Source organism: Centruroides vittatus, unplaced genomic scaffold (assembly GCF_030686945.1).
Source record: "Centruroides vittatus isolate TY-2023 unplaced genomic scaffold, ASM3068694v2 contig_988, whole genome shotgun sequence".
NCBI classification, from domain to species: domain Eukaryota; kingdom Metazoa; phylum Arthropoda; class Arachnida; order Scorpiones; family Buthidae; genus Centruroides; species Centruroides vittatus.
Window position 1 is genome coordinate 236,191 of NW_027122657.1, and position 25,453 is coordinate 261,643.

Below are 25,453 nucleotides of genomic sequence, written 5' to 3' on the forward strand. Positions count from 1 at the left end.
AGCTGACGAAAATCACCAAACAAATAGAGAAAGAATCCACCAAATGGCTCATCTTTCTCGGGGTTTATCTCCCTCAATCTTCTCTCGATCATGTAAAGCATTCTTGCACCAATCATTGACATTTCTTCGATGATGATGAATTTGAGCGACTTGATCTCAATCTGGAATTTCTGTGCAGCTTCTTCATTTAAAGATCGAAATTTCGTACTAACGATAGGAAGACGAAGGAGAGAATGGATCGTAAAGCCATCAATATTGATCACTGCTGCTCCATGTTATAGAATAATAAGTTAAAAAAAGAAAAACTTTTTAACTTATTCTTCTATAAAGATTCTTTATATTAAGATTGTTGTGTATCCAGTTAGCGATAACATTTACCTTTCAAAATTACTGTTTTAATGCTTGTCATATTTTCCGACCACTAGATGACGCTTCTACACGTGCGTGCAGGAAGCGACTAACACTTGATTTCGTGCATTCCTTTTCAACGTTATAACTCTAGAATGAGTTGTCCGATCTTAATGAAATTTTCTAGGACGACTCATCATCACTCAAGGACGGACTGATTAAAATTTCAACTCTCAAAAATGATCCGTACTGAAGAAAAAACCCCTATCTCCAGTTCTACAAAAACGGATCATTTTTGAAAGTTGACATTTTAATCAGTTCATCCTTGAGTGATGACGAGTCGTCCAAGAAAATTTCATCAAGATCGGACAACTCATTACAGAGTTATTTTGTTGACAAGGAATGCACGAAGTCAAGTATTAGTCGTCACTACGTTCCGACAATAAATTAGCAGTAATAGACATAGTCCTATTAAAACTTAACAACTGATAAATAATATCTAGTTTTAAATTAAGATAACGAGAGCATATTTAGCCTTATTGAGACCGTAAGCTATGATTTATGAAGGTCTTTTTCTCCTCTTAAATAAATTTAAAAGCACGAGGCCCCAAGTGATGGTTCGTTTATCTTACAATTTGATAGGAAATTTTGTTTATGAAGTTTATAAAAATATTCATTAGCAAATATTTGTATAATCGATTTTAAAACTGAGAGAATTTATTTGTTATAAAAATTTTCTCTTTCCATATTCAGGGCGAGAGTGAGTGGACGTGCGGGATTTGTGAATCCAAACAATTTGGATCATTTTCGATTTCGTGGCAAGAAGAAAGGCTTCCTGGAGCAGGATGAACCCGCACAAAACGGATTTGGAAAGTCCATCATTGAAAATCACATTAATCCTGCTTACAAACAGGCTCTGAAGAAGATTCTGCCATTTTATCAGACTTCGTGCGATCGTTTTAACAGGTAATTTATATTACTGTTTATGTGTAACACTGTTCTCTATATGATAACAGCACAGATATGAGCCGCTTAAAGACGGGGATGCATTTTGAGAAATATTCCGTTAAGGAAACGTCATAGAGTACACTTATTTAAATTAATGTTGTATATTCTATCATTCCCAGGATGATAGAATATACAACATGTATGTACAGGGTGTATGTACAGGATCAACATACATTCCGATTTTCTTCTGTTTTTAGACCTCAACAATACAATTAATTTAGAATAGGATAATTTTATGACTTGTATTCAATATGACAATTGATGATATAGTTTAGTCATTTTAGACGCACTTTATTCTCATTCTTCAAAACTGTCCTTGCTTAGACGATGAACCTATGCTACATGTAACACAATAATGATAAATAATTATCATTGTGTCTATACATCTACACGTAGAAAAGGTACAGTGCAAGCGGCTACGTATTCTTCGCCTCCATTATAAACGATAGAACTTCCTTCGCGGATCCATCGTTAAGTGGCACATATCTCTTCTACATATAATCAAATTTCGGTAGTATGCCACTGTTTGTTCTCTGATAATTAGCACCAAATCGAGTTTTGCGCTAAATCGAAGAATCTCAGCAATAAGAATTACATACAATAATGAGTTCCCATGCAACTTTGAATTCGATTAAGAGGAGGTTCTATATCTCTACTAAATAGTAATAACTTTAATAACGTGTATCTCTAAGCGATAGTTTGCTTATCTCACAGAAAATTTTGGGTGGGGCTAGATGAAAAGTTCTCCAAGTATATTAATTTTACTATAACTTTCTAAAATATTTATTGATGAAGTTTTGCTTATTTGATTTCAAAATTATGTATTTATTGTATTATAAATTCTTTCTTTCTACGTTTAGTGAACGACTGGTTGAAGATGAGGAGGACCATGGACTGAATAATAACATTATGGTTCCTTCAACAAACATCGAAATGAATAAAGATCTCGTGGAACACGAGGATTGTATGGAAAATTCGCGTGAATATTCGAACATTCGTGAATTTGGAGATCGAAAAGAATCGAAAAAAGTCAAATCTTTCTTGAAGTCAGTATGGAAACCAGTCAAGAGGTAAGTTTCTGTATATACAAACACACTCTTCAATTTAACTCCATCATTCGTTCGTCTCCAGAATTCTCAATAAATCGTGTATCTTAAACCTAAGTACCTCAAACACAAACAGTTGTACTGAGTATTAGATGTGCACAGATTTCAAAGCTTCGCGCTTCCACGAGAATGGCATAATTTATTCTTTGGAGCTATATTGAGATTTGCCAGATTAATTTCATTTCTAAACAAACGAAAAAAATAAGATTAAAATGAAAAATAAAGTTTTTAGAAATACAAAAAATGAATTTAAAATATCGTTGAAAGATTATCATTAAGAATGAATTAATACAAAATTTTCTATTCTTAATTTGATATAATATAACATTTGCAGTCAATCAATATAAATGCAATCAAACATCAATATGTTTTGATTAAATTCAAATCCAGATACACGTTTTTAATAAATAATTATACATGTATTTTCACATCCAGATCCGTGCAGAAAGTGTGGAAAGGCGTGAAGAGAGTGGAAACCGAATACATCCAGTTTGAATAAGGATCTCTTTCCTTCCATCTTCGCATGAAGAATAATATCTATTTGCTCGATTTATTCCGAGTTCGTCTCTGGTAAGTGTTTAATCGGAATACTTTCGTATTTCACACTCGACAGTTAAGAGATTTCCCACTCCTAGTTTATAAATTAAACGCAATTTCTATCCTCGATATATTGTATTATCAATACGCAGTTAATGGAGGCAGGGAACATTTATTCGAAAAATATATTATATTATTGATGTAATTTAGGGTAATACATGTGGAAATTTTAGACACTAAAGAATTATTAGAGTTTTGAGGCATCAGACATATATATACGAATATATATATAATTTTTCTATGTATCGACAACACTATATGCTGGGGTATCGTGACACAACGAAAGCAATAGCATAGGTGGATGTAGAGATTAAATTATTCAGTAAGTTTATGTGAATGCGAGTACACGCATATTCTAAAACAATAAAATTAACAATAATATAATTGATACACAATAAATGTCACATGATATTATCCAATTAATTTCCAATTTATTCTTATATAAATAAGTACTCTTTGAACCTTTGTATCCGGTACTTTTTTACCCTCTAGAAAACAAACGTTTTCGGCCTCACTCGAGGTCTGCTTCAGGTTAAAAGAACAAAAGAACAAAAGAAACTGGCTTCCCAATTATTTGAATTATTCTTCGAGTAACGTTTAGCTTTAAAATAAATTCGAACATAATTTTCGAATATATTCCTCGAAGAATAATTCAAATAATTGGGAAGCCAGTTTCTTTTGTTCTTTTGTTCGTTTGCAGGGCAGAAAACGTTTGTTTTCTGCAGGGTAAAAAAGTACCGGATACAAAGGTTCAAAAAGTGAGTACTTATTTAATACCGGTATTCAGACTTGAAGATTTGGAAATCTTATACTGTATAAATATTTTTTTAGTTGAGAATAAAGTTTTTTATTTAAAAATTATTTAGATAATGGAATAATTTAGATGACAAATTTGATTATTTTCATTTTATTTTCACAGATTTTAGAAGAATTTTTAGAGATTTTCATCTCTATGTACATAGATTTTTGTTTGTTTATTTCTTTGTTCGTATTTGTTCGTTTTCATTTTCGTTTTCTTAACTTTATTTGCATTTAATCATATTTTCTCTTGATTTTATTTTATTCTTTTTATATTTCTTTGTTCTTTTTCTTTGTTTTACATTTAAAAGTACTTTTAAAACAATACAAACAAAGTTTAAAATTTAAAAACAACAAAAACACATAAAATGTAAAAAACTACAGAAAAACTTAAAAAATAAAGAATTTATAATTTAGAAATTAAAAATTTTTAAATTAAAAAAGCAAAAACGTTTTTAAATATACATTAATTTTGACTTTCGAAATGGGACTGCCATTTGATTTTACTCAATTGTGACTAGCCAACTTGTGCCATTTTTCCTGATTGTGACTCCAGATATTTGACTTTTTTCTTGATTGTGACCTATAAATTGTAACATTTTTCTGTAATTGTATCACCTTCCTGATTTTGTCACTCAAATTTTGATAATTTCCTGATTGCATCTCTTCAAAGCTTGACATTATTGATTGTGGCTATTCGATATTTGACAGTTTCCAATTACGACTTCACGAATTAAGACATTCGCATATTCTATTTATTATCTATCTCGTCTTTCCTAATTTATGATTATTCATTATTGACACTACATCCTCGAATATGCACCAATTTTTGTTTATTCTTCAATCCAAATAAAGAATTAATACTGTACAGAAAAAAGTCAAACGGAATATTACTGAAATACTTTCTGAACCGGATATATCTCATACTTTCTGATGTAACTGGAATTTCCAAGAGGAAAATTGTCTTAAATGAAATGTATTGTGAAATGGTAAGTGGAATTATCATTAGGAAATTGCAAACTTTAATAAACGTCGTTAAGTATTGTTTATTGATTTCAGGTTAGGATCTTTTATGATTAAGAATCGTTGAGAGTTGACAATAATTGATTTACGAAAAACAATAAAATGGATTCATCCAAATTTCATTGAATTAAAAACAAAAATAATGTAATTGGAAAGTAAAATGTAATTTGAATCGATTCGAGAGTTCTTAAAGAATATATTCTGTCGACAGGATTGACCTTGGATCAATTTGAAAGTTAAATTGTATCAAAATTTATCATCTTTGTATGAAGATTGTTTGACGATTAATATAAATGTATTCAGGATCATTCTGTCTCTGTAAACGTCTTTGGCTTTGTAATAAAAATATTTCCTTTGATTTCGCATCAAATTATTTCAAAATTTCAAATATTGTAATCTTTTATGTTATTTTTAAACTAAAATTTACACTAAATACGGTTAAAACTGGTATATTACACTTCTTTTCTCGAATAATCCGAGCAATGAAGATTGAAGATTACGCGAGGCCCTAAACAACGATTAACTTGCAAGGCACTCCTATATAGATGTTTACAGCCTTACACAATATCCTATTACACAATATTATAAAAGACGAGTGATTCCAACAAGTACTAAATTCTGAGCACCGTTTAAAATATGAGTATCGAGCATATATCTGTGCGTGCCTGAGGCCTTTAATTTTCAATATAGATCTTTGGATTTTATTATCAATCTGAATATATTCTATACAATTGCATGTAAAATATCTATATGTTAATCTCATGATGTTTTCATTCTCTTTTATTTATCTGACCTTTTTCTTCAAAAGTTAAGGCGATTCATAAAATTTCGCTTTGTTAACCCTATAATCTACTTCTCATACTCACAAAAATTACAGATGGAAAGATACACATGTTTTTTTTATTATTATTATTTTTATATACGATCAGAAAAGTGGGGAGTATAAATCTCACTAAAATAACAAAATTCATTAAATAACCCAACGATATTTGAGACGAACATTCTAATGTAGTTTCTGATCATTATTGTGTTAAAAATTAAATTTTTAGTTATAAAATCGCTTTGTATACACCGTGGTATCACTTATCTCTTTTGTCCCCGCAGAGCTCGCTTTATTTTTATAATCGCGTTGTTTTGAAATGAACAACTTTTATTAATATATATATAAAAGTTCAAATGAGATTTATCAATTAAAATGTCAAATAATTGTTATGGTAAGATAGCTTCAAAGTCTTCATTATTTTTAAAAAATATGAATATGTATATATATATATGTTGAAAATTTCTGACACGTTGCAAAGTTGTTTGTGGATTAGGGGAATAATTGACACTATTAACTTTCGGTTTTTAAGGGTGAAAAAAGTGGGAGATAGAGGAGGATACAGTACATATTGTTGTATCTGGAGTGAGATTGAACTAAATAACGATTTTACTCGTTATTAGCGTTTACAATTTTTTTTATAAAACCCGTCGCTATTCTCAAAATTATAAGATTTTTGCCATTTTATAATAATTAAAAATATGAAAAGTTTTTAAAATTATATATCATAACAGATAGTATCACAACCCGTTTCAGATGTCAAGCCCGCCACACAAATACATATATATATATATATATACATATATATGTGTATGTATTTGTATTCCCCTAATATACAAACAACTCTGCAACGTTTCAGAAATTTTCAACAAAAGACACGGGAGTTTAAGCTTCAAAAGGGTGAACAAAATCGTGCTTCCTGGACATACACACACTAATATCCATACATAGAAAGTAAACTATCTAATTTTTTGTATTTATTTGCTTTAATTAGTTTCTCAAATTATCAAAGTTTTCACTTTATTGAAGTACAAAGTTTATACAATAAAAAAAATCTCCTTTAGCATATCGCCCATGTGTTGTATTGTATCATCCTATCAGCCCAATCCCTATTAGTGCCCACGATGCATAACGAGTCAAAAATGGAAAACATAAATTCAAAATTTTTTTAATTGACCTTGTATTTTAAACTGTTCACGGGATAACTGTCATACTGTCATGCTAATAATATGGTAATACTGAATTTTGACAATTAAAATAATTATGTACGTTTAAAACAACAATCCTACATTGGTTTATACAAGGCTCGTCCTGTTTACTTTCAATGCTTTTCCTTTCGGCCATTTTACGAAGTGCTCAAAGACAGGTGATAGGTTAGTTAGTCATTTCTGTTATAGTTGAAGTAGATGCTTCTATTATTATGGACGTCAGTTTTCGGTTGTAGTCGGTGTTGGACTTTCTGTTGTAGTTGAAGTAGGCATTTCTGTTGTAGTGATCGTTGGGGTTTTAGTTGTAGTTGACGGCATCATAACTGTTATAGTTGAGATGGGTGTTACTGTTGAACACGACTTGGAGGTTTCTGTTGTAGACGACTTGGAGGTTTCTGTTGTAGACGACTTGGAGGTTTCTGTTGTACACGACTTGGAGGTTTCTGTTGTACGCGACTTGGAGGTTTCTGTTGTAGACGACTTGGAGGTTTCTGTTGTAGACGACTTGGAGGTTTCTGTTGTACACGACTTACAGGTTTCTGTTGTACACGACTTGGAGGTTTCTGTTGTACGCGACTTAGAGGTTTCTGTTGTACAGAACGTGAAGGTGTCTGTTGTACACGACTTAGAGGTTTTTGTTGTACGTGAGTTCGAGGTTTCTGTTGTACACGAATAGGGCGTTTCTGTTGTACTGGAAGTAAATGATTCTGTCGTTGACCTCGGTATAGTTTTCCAGACATCAACATATCCGTAGTAGTTAAAGTGTTCATTTTTGTTGTGGCCAGAACGATTTCTTCTGTTGATGTGGACGTTGACGTTTCTGCTGTGGTGATAGCTTTTCTCGTTGCAGTCGTAGATGTTTCTCTAGTCGATGGCAGCATTTCAACTATACTGGAAGTAGCTGTTTCTGTTCCAAAAGAAGTGGATTTTTCTGTTGTAGACGTCGATGGTTCTGTTGCGGTCGATGTAAGCCTTTCTGTCGTCAACATAGACATCTCTGTTGTAGTCGATAAGGGAGAATGTACTGTAGTTGTAGTAGATGCTTTTGTTACTGTAGATATCGGTGTTTCTGTTGTCACTTTCGACATCTCTGTTGTAGTAGGTGCTTCTGTTACTGTGGATATTGGTGTTTCTGTTGTCAACATCGGCATCTCTGTTGCAGTCGATGAGGGAGAATATACTGTAGTTGTGGTAGATGTTTCTGTTACTGTAGATATCGGTGTTTCTGTCGTCAACATAGACATCTCTGTTGTAGTCGATAAGGGAGAATGTACTGTAGTTGTAGTAGATGCTTTTGTTACTGTAGATATCGGTGTTTCTGTTGTCACTTTCGACATCTCTGTTGTAGTAGGTGCTTCTGTTACTGTGGATATTGGTGTTTCTGTTGTCAACATCGGCATCTCTGTTGCAGTCGATGAGGGAGAATATACTGTAGTTGTGGTAGATGTTTCTGTTACTGTAGATATCGGTGTTTCTGTCGTCAACATAGACATCTCTGTTGTAGTCGATAAGGGAGAATGTACTGTAGTTGTAGTAGATGCTTTTGTTACTGTAGATATCGGTGTTTCTGTTGTCACTTTCGACATCTCTGTTGTAGTAGGTGCTTCTGTTACTGTGGATATTGGTGTTTCTGTTGTCAACATCGGCATCTCTGTTGCAGTCGATGAGGGAGAATATACTGTAGTTGTGGTAGATGTTTCTGTTACTGTAGATATCGGTGTTTCTGTCGTCAACATAGACATCTCTGTTGTAGTCGATAAGGGAGAATGTACTGTAGTTGTAGTAGATGCTTTTGTTACTGTAGATATCGGTGTTTCTGTTGTCACTTTCGACATCTCTGTTGTAGTAGGTGCTTCTGTTACTGTGGATATTGGTGTTTCTGTTGTCAACATCGGCATCTCTGTTGCAGTCGATGAGGGAGAATATACTGTAGTTGTGGTAGATGTTTCTGTTACTGTAGATATCGGTGTTTCTGTCGTCAACATAGACATCTCTGTTGTAGTCGATAAGGGAGAATGTACTGTAGTTGTAGTAGATGCTTTTGTTACTGTAGATATCGGTGTTTCTGTTGTCACTTTCGACATCTCTGTTGTAGTAGGTGCTTCTGTTACTGTGGATATTGGTGTTTCTGTTGTCAACATCGGCATCTCTGTTGCAGTCGATGAGGGAGAATATACTGTAGTTGTGGTAGATGTTTCTGTTACTGTAGATATCGGTGTTTCTGTCGTCAACATAGACATCTCTGTTGTAGTCGATAAGGGAGAATGTACTGTAGTTGTAGTAGATGCTTTTGTTACTGTAGATATCGGTGTTTCTGTTGTCACTTTCGACATCTCTGTTGTAGTAGGTGCTTCTGTTACTGTGGATATTGGTGTTTCTGTTATCAACTTCGACATTTTTGTTGTAGTTGAAATGGGCATTTCTGTTGTAGTTGAAATGGGCATTTCTGTTGTAGTTGAAGTCGACGACCCTTTTGTGGTTGACTTTGTCAATTCTGTTATTGTAGATAACTTTGTTGTTGTGTATTTCTGCTTTTCCGTTGTAGCAATCTTAGGTATTCCTGTTGTAGTTGGAAAACTAACTTTGATTTCTGTAGAAGGTGTGAGTCTTGTTGTAGTTTTAAAAACTTTCGTTGTTGGCGTTTTAGTCGTAGTAGGGCGTTTCTTCTTAACGAAATTTTTAATAGGTTTTGTCGGAGGATTTCTTTCTCTTCTAATATTATTGAAAAGATTAAAAAGTGGTATTCTAGAAGCCATTTCATATAGTGCCTGAAACTGATTTATCCAGAATTGTTGATTACAGCGAAGTCTGCCAGAAGTATTCATGTATTCATTTGTGTGTATAGGAACATCTCTGATTACAGTGTTTCTGTATCTACCGTGTATGTTATAATTATCTATTGCAGACACTAAAAGTAACATCTCTATTACAAATGTAAGAATTATCAAACAGATGGTGCATTTCATTATTGTTGAAGAGTAATATATGATTATTTCTTTAAAAAAATCTTTAAATCACATAGCCTACCTGTGCTGCTGATGTTCTTGTGTTTAGTAATTCGAGATTTAACGTAACGAATGTAACTATTGTTACGTAATATTACACAATAGTAGTTGTATAATATTACGTAATAGAAGTAAATTCCTGATTCATTCTGGGAAAAATCCGATTTAATAAAATCGTTTTATTGTACAAGCTTGTTGTATAGAATATATAATTTATTCTTTGAATTTTGATAGTTTCTTTTTCCGGCTACGTATTAAATATAGTCATTACTTTATTTCACGATATTTTCGATTTTGTATTTTTATTTTTCTGTTATAACTCTATCTCCGAATTCGCATTATACAATATTTTATTAATACTATTTTCAGTCATAAAGATAACATATTTCTTTGAGTTTTCATTCACTTGTTAAGAAACGTTAAAACAACTTTATGTTATCTTTCGGGTATATACAATAATTTGCAGTTTCTACTTCAGTAGTATAACTATTTTGTAATGAGTGTTAGCAGAGTCGGTAGATTATCTGATCTTTCGACTACTTATCTTCTCTTCTTGCGAAAATCAACTAGAGACAAATGTTACCATTAGGGACACTGCAATCACTACAAGAGCTCAAGGTCTATACAGACCAGACATGTCAAAGATACCGGCGATGACTGGCCTACGAGACAATTACTTGCGGCCTGCGACATCAATTCAATAAAGCTATTTGTTTCACACTATGACCGACTGGACCGACTCCAAGTCGTGTTGCCATGGCAACAGCAGTCGGCCTACCGACTGGTCGTTCCAGTCGGACAGATTTAAAAAGTTAAATATTTGTAGTAGGGTCGGAGCAGTCGGTGAGCTACAGCCAATGAGAACTTCGAAGCTATAGCCAATCAGAGTTTGGATTTATCCAACCTACGTCGAAGCTAGAAAATGGCGGAAAATACGGACTTTTCAGAAGCTGTAATAAATGAAGTGAAAAAATATCCATGGTTATATGATATTCGACGAGCCGATTATATAGACAACATTAAAAAAAATAATAATTCTTGGACAGAGATTTCCAAGAAACTAAACGTTGAAGGTACAGTACGTGATTGACTATATCTAATAAGTTATCACATTGTAAATGGTCAACATATATTTCAGATTGTAAATGTAAAATATTTTTCAGAATCATTAGTGAATAAAAGGTAGCAGATTATCAGCGACCAATATAGACGAAAAAGTAAAGAGGAGAATCTTCCTAGTGGTTCTGGAGGTTGCAAGAGACATCAATGGGAATATTTTAATATGCTTTCGTTTCTACGACCAGGCATTGAACAAATAAAGTAAGTTATATTATCTGATTATTTATACAATAATTATCTATTTATTCAATTTTTATAATAAAAAATACTTTATCAAATATTTTATTAAGCACAATAAGTAATTTTGTTGAGGAAAAGGAATCTTCCCAAAAATACATAAATCTGGGAGAAGCAAATATAGGAAATAATTCAGGTTTGTTTTAAATATATCCTCTTACTTGACAATATTAAGAAATTAATGTTTAATTCTATAGTTTCAGTAATTAAAAATTTAATAATCTCACAATAGATGATATCATACAGGGTATGGTAGAAATTAATTTTAGGAAAAAAATATATACATAGACAAACGATGTAAAATTAACTTTGACTCTGACCTTAATTACTGCTTAAGAAAAATATCAGACTTTATTATTATTTTTATCAATATAAAACTAAAATTTATCAATTATATATTAACTTTAATATAAGTTTTTTCTGCGTATCTGCTAATTAAAACAGTAAAGTACATTTGTTTAATAGAATAGATAAATGTACTGTACATTGAAACATTTATGTATGAAATAACATTCTTCATATCCTGCCCATTTATGCAGAGAATAAATTGTTCACTGTACTTTTTTTATTTGGGAGAAAAAAAATTAATATAACAAAAACTTACGGAGTTTATTTGAATAGATATAGAAGTCATACTGAGTAAAGCTAAGCATTTAAAACATAAATTGATACATTTTAACTATTTGCATAATACATGTTCACAGCATTTATCTTAAAAATTTTAAATGTATATTTTAGTTTAAATTTGTAGAAGACTTAAATAAAGAATTTGAAAATGCAGAGTCTAACACATTTGAAATGTCCTGCCCAGATGCCATTTTAACCATAGAAAACTATGACATAGATGACTACTTAAAGGCTTGCACTTCACCTTCAAGTTCAAATGACTTAAAAATGAGTAAATATAATTTAATTTTATTACTTAACATTATAAGTTTTCTTTTTCTATAAATGATAATTTGTAATTTCAGGTGGATAATGTAAACTAAATAATATAAAAGTATTATATAAAGTTAAAAATTGTTCTAAAAGAAAAATAATAGAACATTTTTGTATTGTAGCATATGCAAATATGATAAATCTGAATACCGGAATGAATGAAGATACATGCTGGGGAAAAAAAATCACCTAACATAAAAGAAACAGAAATTGTTAAAGTTCATTATGTCCACTGATGAGGCTTTGTTGTAAACGAAATGCATTTGGAATCCGTGAAATCAATTAACACGAAGTTATTGGTAATTAAAGTTTAGTATTTATTTCGTTACTTGTTTGTCTGCTAAAATAAATCGCTCGAAGTCGGATAAGAAAGAATAGTTTTGGTTGTTTTTAACCTGGAAATAATTTATTTATTTTTAGAATTTACCAAAAAATTTTTGTAACATTCACTTGTTAGCATCTTGTCGTCTCGTAGAATGTATCGCATCCACGCTTCAATCTTATCGTTAGGAACACTGTAGAAATGTCTCTTCTTGTTTGATGACTTATATCCTGCCTTGCATCCTGGCACAAAGCACGCTGGCATTTTTACATAGACGTAAAAAAAAAAAAAAAACAATTATTATAGGTCGAAATCTGACTTCACCAGTAAGTATATCTAAAGCAAAACAAAGCTCTTCTGTCAACCGAGGCGCAATCTAGAGGCAAATACTGCCTCTAGCCAAGTTTGAACTGTATGTCGAGAAACCTGGTAATCTACCAACTCTGCTATAGCACAGTTGGTAATGTTTCCGATATTGTATATATGTCCACCCTGGAAAAATACTTAAAAATATAAATACAAATATAAATATAAACTCTAAAAATATTTCCAGAATATTACCGAGTAATATGCTTTTTGTATCCGACTTCGAGTGATCTACCAAGGCAAACAAACCAAATAACAAACCATAATTTTAGCTTTCTTAAGAAATTCCATTTTCAACAAATCCATTTGCATTTCGCCCTTTATAACAGGCCTCATCAGTGGATACATTTATTCTCCACCTGTTGTTCTTTTTATACTGGACTACATCGTCCTAGCATGCATCTACAATCATACCCGTATTTAAATTAATTACATTTGCATTATTTTTAATACGGAAATTTTCGATAATTCTTCTTTTTAACAAATTTTTAGACTTGTGCAATATTTTAACATCGTTTCTATTAATTTTATAATTAAAACTATTACAATGCTGGTACCATGGTGATTCTTGTCGTTTTAAACTGATTGCAGTTTCGTGTTCTTTTAACCTTTTTTCCAATCTTCTTCCTGTTTCTCCTATGTAACGTATCAGGCTATGGCATGTACTGTACTTGATAACTTGTAGATGACTCCTGCAGTTTCTAGTTGTTTTCCTAATATATTTTGATCGTTATTTATAATGTTAATTATATCCATTAACTGGTTTTTTTTGTTTTGCTACTATACAAATAGAAAATTTATTAAATTCTGGTTTATATTTTTCAAAGGATTTATATACGGGAAATTAACATATAAAGTATTGGTCTTTTGATTCTTAACATTGCATCTAGAATTTATATAATGATCACACCACTTACAATATTCTTCGGGTAGTTATTTAATAAATAGTTTTTAAAAAGTTTCTTCGTCCTTGTTTCAATGTCTTACTGAAGCGTTGTTCTATTTATTGTTCCATCAGAAATGTATTTTTCTTAATTTCTATAGGGCAATACGAATTATATTTATTAGTTTTTCTGGTATTACATTGTTTTTCGTACTTGTGGAAATATAATTCCGTTCCTTCTTTTTTAATAGTAACATCAAGGTAGTTAATTTCCTGGTTTATTTCCTCTTCACATGTACATTTTACGTTTCCATCCAGTTTATTTGCATATTCCTCAATTTCTTTGGCTGTGGTTGTTTGTGAATCGTATATTATTAAAATATTATCGACATATCTTGCATAATAGCAAATACCTTTAAAATGTGATATTTTCTCATCTATCGTAATCATGTAGATGTCTGCCAATTTTGGTCTTATAACATCCCATTGCAATTCCTCTCTTTTGTCTATAAAAAATCTGTTAGGATTTTAAAATTATTACTTTTATAAATAAATTCAATAAGGTTTAGTATATATTCTAGTGTTTTAATTCTAGTTATGTTTTCTTTAACCATTTCGAAAGTGATAGACGGATTTTGGAGGTTTCTGTTGTACACGACTTAAACGTATCTGTTGTACACGGCTTGGCGGTTTCTGTTGTATATTACTTGGAGGTTTCTGTTGTACGCGACTCGGAAGTATCTGTTGTAGACGACTTGGAGGTGTCTGTTGTACACGACTTGGAGGTTTCTGTTGTACGTGACTTGGAGGTTTCTGTTGTACACGAATAGGGCGTTTCTGTTGTACACGAATAGGGCGTTTCTGTTGTTGTTGACCTCGGTATAGTTTTCGAAACCTCAACATATCCGTAGTAGTTAAAGTGTTTATTTTTGTTGTGGCCAGAACGATTTCTTCTGTTGATGTGGACGTTGACGTTTCTGCTGTGGTGATAGCTTTTCTCGTTGCAGTCGTAGATGTTTCTCTAGTCGATGGCAGCATTTCAACTGTACTGGAAGTAGCTGTTTCTGTTCCGAAAGAAGTGGATTTTTCTGTTGTAGACGTCGATGGTTCTGTTGTAGTCGATGTAAGCCTTTCTGTCGTCAATGTTGGCATTTCTGTTGTAGTCGATGAGAGAGAATCTACTGTAGTCGTAGTAGATGCTTTTGTTATTGTAGATATTGGTGTTTCTGTTGTCAACTTCAACATTTCTGTTGTAGTTGAAGTCGATGACTCTTTTGTGGTTGACTTTGTCAATTCTGTAATTGTAGATATCTTTGTTGTTGAGTATTTCTGCTTTTCCGTTGTAGCAATCTTAGGTATTTCTGTTGTAGTTGGAATACTAAATTTGATTTCTGTAGAAGGTGTGAGTCTTGTTGTAGTTTTAAAAACTTTCGTTGTTGGCGTTTTAGTCGTAGTAGGGCGTTTCTTCTTAACGAAATTTTTAATAGGTTTTGTCGGAGGATTTCTTTCTCTTCTAATATTATTGAAAAGATTGAAAAGTGGTATTCTAGAAGCCATTTCATATAGTGCCTGAAACTGATTTATCCAGAATTGTTGATTACAGCGAAGTCTGCCAGAAGTATTCATGTATTCATTTGTGTGTCTAGGAATATCTCTGATTACAGTGTTTCTGTATCTATCGTGTATGTTATAATTATCTATTGCAGACACTAAAAGTAACATCTCTATTACAAATGTAAGAATTATCATACAGATGGTGCATTTCATTATTGTTGAAGAGTAATATATGATTATTTCTTTAAAAAAATCTTTAAATCACATAGCCTACCTGTGCTGCTGATGTTCTTGTGTTTAGTAATTGGAGATTTAACGTTACAAATGTAATTATTGTTACGTAATATTACACAATAGTAGTTGTATAATATTATGTAATAGAAGTAAATTCCTGATTCATTCTGGGAAAAATCCGATTTAATAAAATCGTTTTATTGTACAAGCTTGTTGTATAGAATATATAATTTATTCTTTGAATTTTGATAGTTTCTTTTTCCGGCTACGTATTATAGTTATTTCTTTATATCACGGTATTTTCGATTTTGTATTTTTATTTTTCTCTTATAACTCTATCTCTTAATTCGCATTATACAATATTTTATTAACTCTATTTTCAGTTGTAAACATAAAATATTTCTTTATGAGTTTGCATTCAAGTGTTAAGAAACGTTCAAACAACTTCGTGTTATTTTTCGGTTATATACAATAATTCGCTTTTTTGACTAGTATAACTATTTTGTAATAAGTGATCACGATGGTGTGGAATATATAGTTCAAACTGTACAGGAACATCACTCCTGTGAATGGAAGCGCTTGATTTGGTTTACAAAACCCATTGAGGTTGTACACCAAATATATTCTATAAAAACAGTATTTACATCATGCTTAGTTTTGTGCATTGTATTTAGTGTATAGTATAATAATTGATTTTTGAATTTCATTTATATAACTATATGATTTTTGCAATTGGATTTGATTTCATTGATAAGATAGCGCGACATGTGCATAGCCAAAAATTGTCTCCCGGAAGACTTTCCATGGAAAATTGGTCCCTATTCAGGTGTTAGGCAGGTGAATAAAATTTAGAAAACTCCGCCTGGTCAAATCTTTGAAACTCCTACCGTCGGTTTCAACGGGTTTGGCCAAGCGGAGTTTTTTAGTGTTCCGTGGTTTCATCCACTCGATTACTAGTGGGCACGTAACTGGAATAATTGTATCGATGTTATACAATAAATACCATTCCTAAGAAAGTGCTTTACAAACCAATTTTCGGTTACATAAATAATGTAAAAGCAAGGTTGTTTGTTAAGTTATGGCAACGCGATACGTGGGCGATCTGCCTAGGGGATGTCTTCCGGGAGGTTTTTTAAGGGAAACTGGCTCCTATTTAGGCTGTACAGATGTGGAGAAAACCCGGAAAACTCCACGTGGCCAGCCCGTCCGAGCGAGGCGCGAACCCATAGCGAACTCTCAGTGTTCAGGGTACGAAGTCCGCTTGGCCACTCCTGGGTCAAAAAGCAAGGTTGAGTACGTAAATTCGAGAATCGGTATGAGTGATAAAAAGAACACTACTACTATATTAATTCATTTTACCTCTATGTCAATATAGAAACAAAAAAGTACTACTATTTTATTATATTTTGATTAGTTTAACGAAATAATATTTAATTGTTTTAAAATAGCTTCTTTGGTAGTATTTAATAATTAAATCAGTTTGACGTAGTTTCCTTTTCACTTATTCCTCTTTTTCTGACTCTGTTATATAATAGAGGAAAAGTGTGACGATCAAAAAACTTTAAGATTTTTACACTTTTGGAATCAGGAGACCTTAAAATGTCCAGAAATGCAAAAATATTTGGAAGTTTCTCTGTATGCCGGGATGTTTGTGTGTGTGTGGGATGCAAGGTTTTTTCACCTGTTTTGAAGGTTAATAACTTCTGTGACTTTTGTCAAAAATATCTGAAATTTTTAAGAAGGTTTGTTTATTAGGGAGATTGATGCTATTAAATTTTGGCTGTTACAGATTGAGGGGATGGAGAGATAGAGGTCATGTCCCATATCTCCAGTGAGGTCGGACTTAATGAAGATTTTACTCTTTATTAGCATTTATAATTTTTAATAAAATTCATCTCTACTCTCAGAGTTATACATTTTGCCAATTTACTAGTAAATTACTTTTTAAAAGTTTTTAAATTAAATATCATAACATATTGCACTACACGCAATTTCAAATGTTTTTGCTGGGAAAGCTAAGCAACTCGTTGCTGGCTTTTTATGTTCTATGTTATTATTAAACTTATTCACATGTGCTTTCCATTAGAAAGTCACACTCAATCAACATATATTTGTTTAACTTGGAATATGCATTTCAGTCTTACTATCTGACCCATTTGAGTCCCTTATTTTATTAATTTCGTCTATATTTAGAGATAAGAATGTGGATACAATTAATTAATGAAATAAGGGACTGAAGAGTGTGAGATTAGTGAGCCCGAAATACATATTCCAAATAAAAGAAATATCTTTTGTTGATAACGTGACTTCCTTAAAGAAAGGACTACAAACGGGTTCAAAACACAAAAAACGAAAACAATTTAAAGTCTATTATAACAACCATAAACAAAGTGTGAATATATCACCAAATACACTTATCATAATTATCATCAAAGCGTATATAAAATATAGAATATATCGGTATCAAAAAATACATTATTTTCTGAAATAACAGTTGGAATTGTAATACACTAATCACAATCACAAAAAGTAACTTACACAATTTATTAATGCCAATTATTTGTATTAGTGTAGTTATCACAGGCGGCTTCGTACTGTTGAGGTTGACAGCAGCAGTGTTAGTGTAAGACAGAGTCTGTGAGGATCATACGATTTCTAGGCATTCTATACAGGTTTGGGTAGACTTGGTGTTGAAGTGGATATTTAGCTTTTCGTGTAGTTCTTGTAGATAACGATATTACAAACACTACGTTGATTAACTTATAGTCGCTATAAGTTTCTCTTCCCTTCGACAGTTAAAATGTAATAAATACAGGTTTACATATTTGTTACTTTTATTTCTAAGCATTGTCAGAAGAGGCTTGGACACATAACGAAAATTTTCCGACGACCATAGAATATGACAGTTTGACGTTCTGAAGAACACCAGAGCGACAAACTGTCTCCTTTACCATATCGGCTACTTCCATGTTTCTATTGTTATCAAGCATGTATCGGCTACCGTCAGCGGGTCCGAAAAATCAGAGCAATTTACGGGGGCCCAATAAACCACTACAACGTAACGAAACCATGCCAAAAACGTTTCTGCCTGAGCTGACTTTTCCCAATTTAAAGATGCAAGCTGAAATTCCAGCCAAGGCGCAAGTGCAATGTTTGCTTGGATGTCTTTAGGACCTTCACAACACGCATTTCATTCTTTTTTTTATTTTTTATTTTTATTTATTTTTTTTAATTTCGAATTTTTCAAACTGAGTTTACGAGAGTATCTCTCACACCCGCTGGAAGAATTACAGGGAATAATACTGACATAATTAATAAACGCCGCATTTCAGACTTTTTAGCGCACAGATTTTCAATGATTTGAAGGGGTTCAATGCACCTAGTGATTCTCGTTCATAAAATATAAGACAGACTTGAAACTTTCTTCAGAAAGAGTTGACCCGAGTTATCTTTTTAAGGATATTTAGTTTCAAAAACGATCTTTAACATATAAATTGGTGAGTGCAGTTGTTAAAAGCTACTTGTAAATGTAATATTTCTGTATTTCACAGAATAAAAAATCCAGCAACGAGTTGTATAACTTTCCAAGCAACAAATTGTGTGTGGCGCTATTTGTTATGAGATTTTATTTTTAAATATTTTACGTTATTAATTATTATAAAATGGCAATAGCTTAATCTTGCGAGAGTTGAGATGAGTTATAAAAAATTGTAACCTAGGTGTTAACGAGCAATTATTATTTATTGTGACATTGTCACAATGCTGGGCTGTAGTTTTTAATCATTTTTTTTTTTTCATTTATTTAATTTACCTCAAATTGTGTGTCTTGCCTCTGTACATCATACTTTTCCTTTAACGTAGATAGTCTTGCCGGTCATCTATCTAACTCCTTTCAGGGGAAATTTTGAATTGACATTGAAAAGGGCTGATATAAACCTAAAATCCGTACTTTGTTTGTGCCTTTACGAATTTGAATATATCCTAATACCCTGCGTTCTAATAAGGTAATAAATGCAACTCTTACTTAACTTTCAGTTTGTATCGGATGTTCATATATAGTTAATTGGGGCTTTCTGACCCTTTGGTTTCCATATCTGGTCTTGACTTTTATCTACTTAACTCTGTTCTCGAGATTAAGGAACGACAGACAGACAGACTGACTGACAATAGTGGGAATTTGTCTACAATTTTTTTTCAAATTGCAGCCCATACGTGTAAAATTTTCATTAAACCTGAGCCCACTCGATATATGACACATGACTTTTTCTATCACCCTACCCCTTCGACCTTTAACCACCAAACTTTAACAGCATAATAAATCCTAAATAAACAAACCTCCCTGCAAAATTTCAGAAGTTTTCAACAAAAGACACAGGAATTATTAAGCTTCAAAGTGCGTGAACAAAATCGTGCCACACGTAAACATATGGAAAAATCCCTATTTTTTCATTTTTTTAGATTTTAGAATTTCCTGGGTCCAAAATTTAAAATGTTTGAGGGGACATTTATTAACCGATCGCCATACTATTCCTCTGTTATATATAACAGATGGAAAAGTAAAAACATCAGAATATTAAGCAATAATCACATTAATAAGTAAATATAGTTTTAAACATTTTGTAAGTGATATTCCACTAATGAAGTAAAGTTATATTTAAAAAATTTTTCAAATCTAAACAGAAAGTAAGATTAAAAAAATTAATGTAATATTTTATGATAAAATATTTACTGTACAGTACGTCCTAAAAACAGCGATATTGTAAATAACGCCGTTCCAGAAGCACAATGGTATAAATGCTAATTTAATAACTTTTTAGTAAACGAAAATGAAGATTTTTCATAATTGAGGGCTTTATTTCTAAAACGTGCTAAATTCAATGTAATGTATTATTGTGTTTTAAATACAAGGTTGCCCCTATATTTCCATGGCATCTGTCAATATTATAACCTTATGAAGTCTCATTTATGTAGGAAATTAATTTTAATTTATTTAAAGTCAATATTTTTATATGTTATAATACATATTTATGAAATTGACTCAAAGTTTTAAGAGCACCCCCCTTATCTTGCGTTACTTTATCCCATCAAATCAAACCACTCCGTTCAATGCATACTTTGAGGAAAGAAGGAAAATATTTATGAAAATAGAAGATGAAAATTTGGTTCTTGTTAATTCCTATTTGTCAAATCCCACAAGTGGCCGAGTGGATAAAATCATCGAACACTGAAAGTGAGTTTACGCCTGGCCACGTGCAGTTTTTCGGGGATTTTTTACGTTTGTAACACTTAAATACGGGTCAGTTTCTCATAAAAGCCTTCCAGAGAGGCGTCGCTATGCTGTAACCAAAATAAACCAAACCCATTTGTCAACCATCCGACTTGCTGTGTTCACTCCTCCGGAGACATATCTTATAGTTTATAACATTGGAACATTTACAATATACAGAATTAATGCAGAAGCTATTCCGTAATGTTAAAATATTTTTTATGAGCGTCATCAATATGTAAATTACTAATCGTCATTAAAATCTAATGACGGTTTATTGCGATCTCATGCAGCTAAACTTCAGACAAAAATTTAAATTGGAAGATAAATTAACTTATAAACTTTAAATGTAGAAGTAGAGTAGCGCTTAATGTAAATATATATATAATGACAACAAACATTATAGCATTATACCTAAAAAGAATTTCGTATTCCATCAAGAGTACAAACAAAACTAATGGAAGAATCATAAATTCTTACATAGTTTATAAATAAGTAAGAGAGTAAACATGCTCTAATTGAATTTATATAAGATACTAATCAATCGATTTTCAACTTGCATGAGAAAACTTAAAGAAAAGTTATTCATTTTACACGTAAAATTCATCATTTCAAACGGTTATAAGAAAAAATCATGGATGACAGTTTCTTTGCAAACAACTGCTACTGTTGTTTAATGAGATATTTATACTGGATGATGAATGCTTTTTGGATGAACTCTTCGCTCCCTAAATATGCTAGAGATGATTCAAATTGGACGAAGATCAATAAATTAATAATAACTATGATACTCTTCGGTTCAACAACCTTTATTCTTATTGTTATTATGTTAAAATTCTTCTTTAAAATAAATCAAATTGGAATCTGTGTAGCATTTGAGAATATACTTGAGGAAAACACAGCTATTTATTTAACTATAATATTAGCAACATATATAATTACTTTATGTCAATTTGTTTACTTTGCTTACTTTGCTAGTGATGATCCGTCCGAGCAATTGTGCCAATTATGGAATGATGATTGTAATCCCTCGACTAAATATACATATATAAAACATGCAAAAAATCAGAAATTTTTACAGAAAACTTTGTGTCCGATTATCATAGGAATTATCGTTGGTGTGAAATTTGTCAGTACAGCAATAATTTCTTTACCAATTTATGTAGAATTTTGCCGTTATTATGGACAAATTGTGGCTTTTATAATATCTTCATCAATAACTTTCAGTCTGATTTTCTGTACGGCATTGTGGATGATGATTACCATTTATGCAATATTAATTGCTCATTCCATTGCTCAGAAATTTAAGGAGGTTCGAATTCATCTGGAAACTGTACTCGATAACCACGAAGAGATAAAAAATATTCAAATAATCCAATATCGGCATACGCAGGTTATAAATATGGTTGAAGCAGCAGATCTAATGCTATCTCCATACATATTTTTGGTGCATATGTTTACTGTACCTTGTACGTGTGTCGTACTACGATATTTAATATTCAGTGAATTATCTAACATTGAACGAGTAACTTTGATTAATTGGATCATAAGTCTTCTACTTGTATGCATTGCCATCACCTTAATTTCTGGTAAAATCGTCGTAAATGTATGTGAAATTCTTTTATGTACCCTCATTATATATTATTTTTGAAAATTTTCTTGTATTTTATATTGATTTTATTCTTTAGGCACACGAACCTGAACAGCTTCTTCACGAAATTATGAATCGTCCATTAAATTCGTTTTATAAATTACAGGTAAATATTCTTGTTAAAACATAGAAAACAATTAACCTGTGTTTACAATTTTCATATATGCTAATCAAATTTATGTTCCTAGATAAACTTATTTCTACAAAGATTACATGGTCCACCTATCGGTCTGACTTGTTTGGGGATATTTGTAGTTACTTATGGAACACTTTATAACGTGAATAATTTTGATTTATAGCTGGTATTTTCTATCTTTTTCCAAGATAAATTTCGTTCTCTCTATTCTTTTACAGATTTTCAGCATGATTGCATCTTATCTATTGATGTATGTCCAGTACAGTAAATCAAATTAGAAGATTTGAAATGGTGGAATAAGATGGACATTGCACCACTTGTGTTCCAAGTGCCGTGTCACATTCAATCAATAAATTTTAAAATTTATCTCGTATAAATTATTAATCAGATTGATCATTTGGGTAATCAATTATTATTTTTACTGATAAACTTTAGCTTAAGTATATATGTATCAATTGAAAATTATTCACGTCTACGTTATAAAATAATAATTAAAAATTTAAATATTCGAAAAAAATTGTATAAAACTTTTAGAAAGTAATGAAATACAATTTTATAATTTTATTTTGGGTCAAAATATAACAAAAAAGAGCTCAAAATATAATATTTTGACCCCTTTTTTGTATTTCTCGACGTTTTGACACTCCACGAGCCCAAAAATGTAAAAACACCCCTTGCAAAATTATGTTTGTCAGTGTGACTAAATAAACCAAAAATTTTAAAAATTGTCAGGGTTATTTCTGCACATACTTTAAAATTTTAGAAGTTAAAGATCAAGGGGTTGAGGAGTTGAAGGGATCATGTATATTTCAAATGGGTCCAACTTAATAGGCTAAAAGTTTAATTCGTTATTAGCATTTATAATTTTTTTAGAAACTCGCAGAAACTCGCTACTACCCCCAAAATAAACCTTTTGTCTTTTAATAATAATTAATAGTATAAAAATTATTGTTTTAAATCTAGCAACGAGTTGCTTAACTTTCCCGGTAACATTAAAACTGTGTATGGCTCAATCTGTAATTATATATTATGAAAACATTTTTTTACATTATCAATTATTATAAAATAGCAATTATTATAAAAGCTTCATTTTGAGGGTTGGAATGAGTTTTATAAAAAAAAAAAAAAAAAAATTGTAAGAGCTAATAACGAGTAAAATTATCATTGTCTGACCCTTCTCGAGATACGACGCATGACCCTCTGCATCTTTCCATCCCGTTCACTTTTAACTACCAAAATTTAATAGCATCAATATCTATAATACACGAATCTCCCTATAAAATTTCAGAAATTTTTGACAATAAGCACAGGAGTTAGTAAGCTTTAAAAGTGTAAACAAAATCGTGCTCCCAGACACACACATACTAATATCCATACATACAGAATAAACCCTCGAATTTTTTTTGCATTTCTCAACGTTTCAAGGTCCTCTGAGTTTAAATATATAAAAATCTAGGAGAAGGGGGGTCGTTTTATTTGAACGATCGTCCGTTTCTTATATATAACAGAGCAGGGAAAGTAATAAAAACTCATAATAGATAGCGCCACATACAACTTTAAACTGCAATTTAAACTCGAGAAGTATGATTCTAATAAAGTAATTTATAAAAATATGTTCGATATTTCCGAAGGGTTTTATAATTCTTTAAAAATAAAACCTAAAAAAATAAAAGATAGGGCTGAAGCAAGTTTGAAATGGAACCCAAATTTTTCATATTGTTGAATTCTCTATAAAAAAAAAGTAGTGAGTTTTTATTAAAAACATTAAAAATTGTAATTTTTAGTTACGAACATATTTATTCGTACGCTTTTTAAAGAAATTTTCTAATAAAAATTCAATTTCTTTGTGGTGCATTCTGAATGAGTGTATGACAGTTTGAGTAGTTTTAATACAGTTAACATTTTTGTGACTTTTTTCTTTTATATATTGAGACTAGCTTTCAACATTGTATATTTTGTGCTTTATTTAATAAACATAAAAATATATCCTTTTAATTAAATCAGAATGGTGTATAAGCTGAACAGTGCAGAGGGACAATATGAAATCAGGTTTATGCTACCCCCAGGCATAATTTGAAATCGATTTCACATTACAAAGTACATGTTAAATGTAACTATAATGTTATAATATTACAGATATATTTGAGATAAATATTATTTGTTACTATTATGCTTTAATATTAGTACAGTTTATGTATTATGGAATTAGAATAATGTGTCCTGATAAAAGATCTTACTCGTCATTAATTATCAAGTGTTTAATGTTTGCAATGACATATAAAGTAAATTATTATAATTAATGCCATTTTAATTGCTTACTTTTTAATTATATATGTAATTTTACGTGATTTAAATGTTAATTATTTAAATTTTAAGCACCTGATTTAATTGAAATTAATATTTCTTTAGTATACACTTTTTTTGTAAGGCAATGTTATTCAACTATGTATTTGAAAAACGATCAGGAGGAAAAAAGATCGACATAAATATTTAATTGGTGATAATGATAATTACTTCGATATTTATTTATGACATTAACCTTTAAAAAATTCTAGATTTTTTTAAATATAAGTGTATATACGACAGCCGAATGGAGCAGAAACCTCTCTGGAAGATCCAAGATCGAATCCGAGCAGCAACCACAAGTTGTTTTTGTTCGGAAGTTATCTGTCTCGAATACATTGGGCCCCATTATGGCCATGGGCTAACTCACAAAGCACCTGAAAAAAAGGCCTTCTTAGTGTCTACATAATTACTTTGTGTAATTACTTGTTTAATTCTGTACTTAGGTCTACTTAGTACTTAGTGTAATTATATAGGTTTCTATCTATAT

At 31.3% G+C, this 25,453-nt stretch overlaps 2 protein-coding genes and 1 long non-coding RNA gene across 3 annotated transcripts; 2 read left to right on the forward strand and 1 right to left on the reverse strand.

The window, feature by feature from the left end:
• Positions 1–7,252: 7,252 nt before the first annotated feature.
• On the reverse strand, positions 7,253–9,829 carry LOC136986036 (mucin-2-like). Its single transcript, XM_067283484.1, has one exon. The coding sequence runs from the start codon at positions 9,827–9,829 to the stop codon at positions 7,253–7,255; it is 2,577 nt and encodes an 858-aa protein (XP_067139585.1).
• Positions 9,830–11,106: 1,277 nt separating this feature from the next.
• On the forward strand, positions 11,107–12,146 carry LOC136986028 (uncharacterized). The gene is made up of 3 exons (XR_010882416.1): positions 11,107–11,233; positions 11,323–11,405; positions 12,021–12,146. It is a non-coding gene; the product is annotated as an uncharacterized lncRNA (long non-coding RNA).
• A 9,946-nt stretch (positions 12,147–22,092) lies between these two features.
• On the forward strand, positions 22,093–22,925 carry LOC136986042 (uncharacterized). The gene is made up of 4 exons (XM_067283490.1): positions 22,093–22,439; positions 22,522–22,590; positions 22,673–22,762; positions 22,839–22,925. Exons 1-4 carry the CDS (start codon positions 22,236–22,238, stop codon positions 22,896–22,898), a joined length of 423 nt encoding a protein of 140 aa, XP_067139591.1. The 5' UTR covers positions 22,093–22,235; the 3' UTR covers positions 22,899–22,925.
• The last annotated feature ends 2,528 nt before the right edge of the window (positions 22,926–25,453 follow it).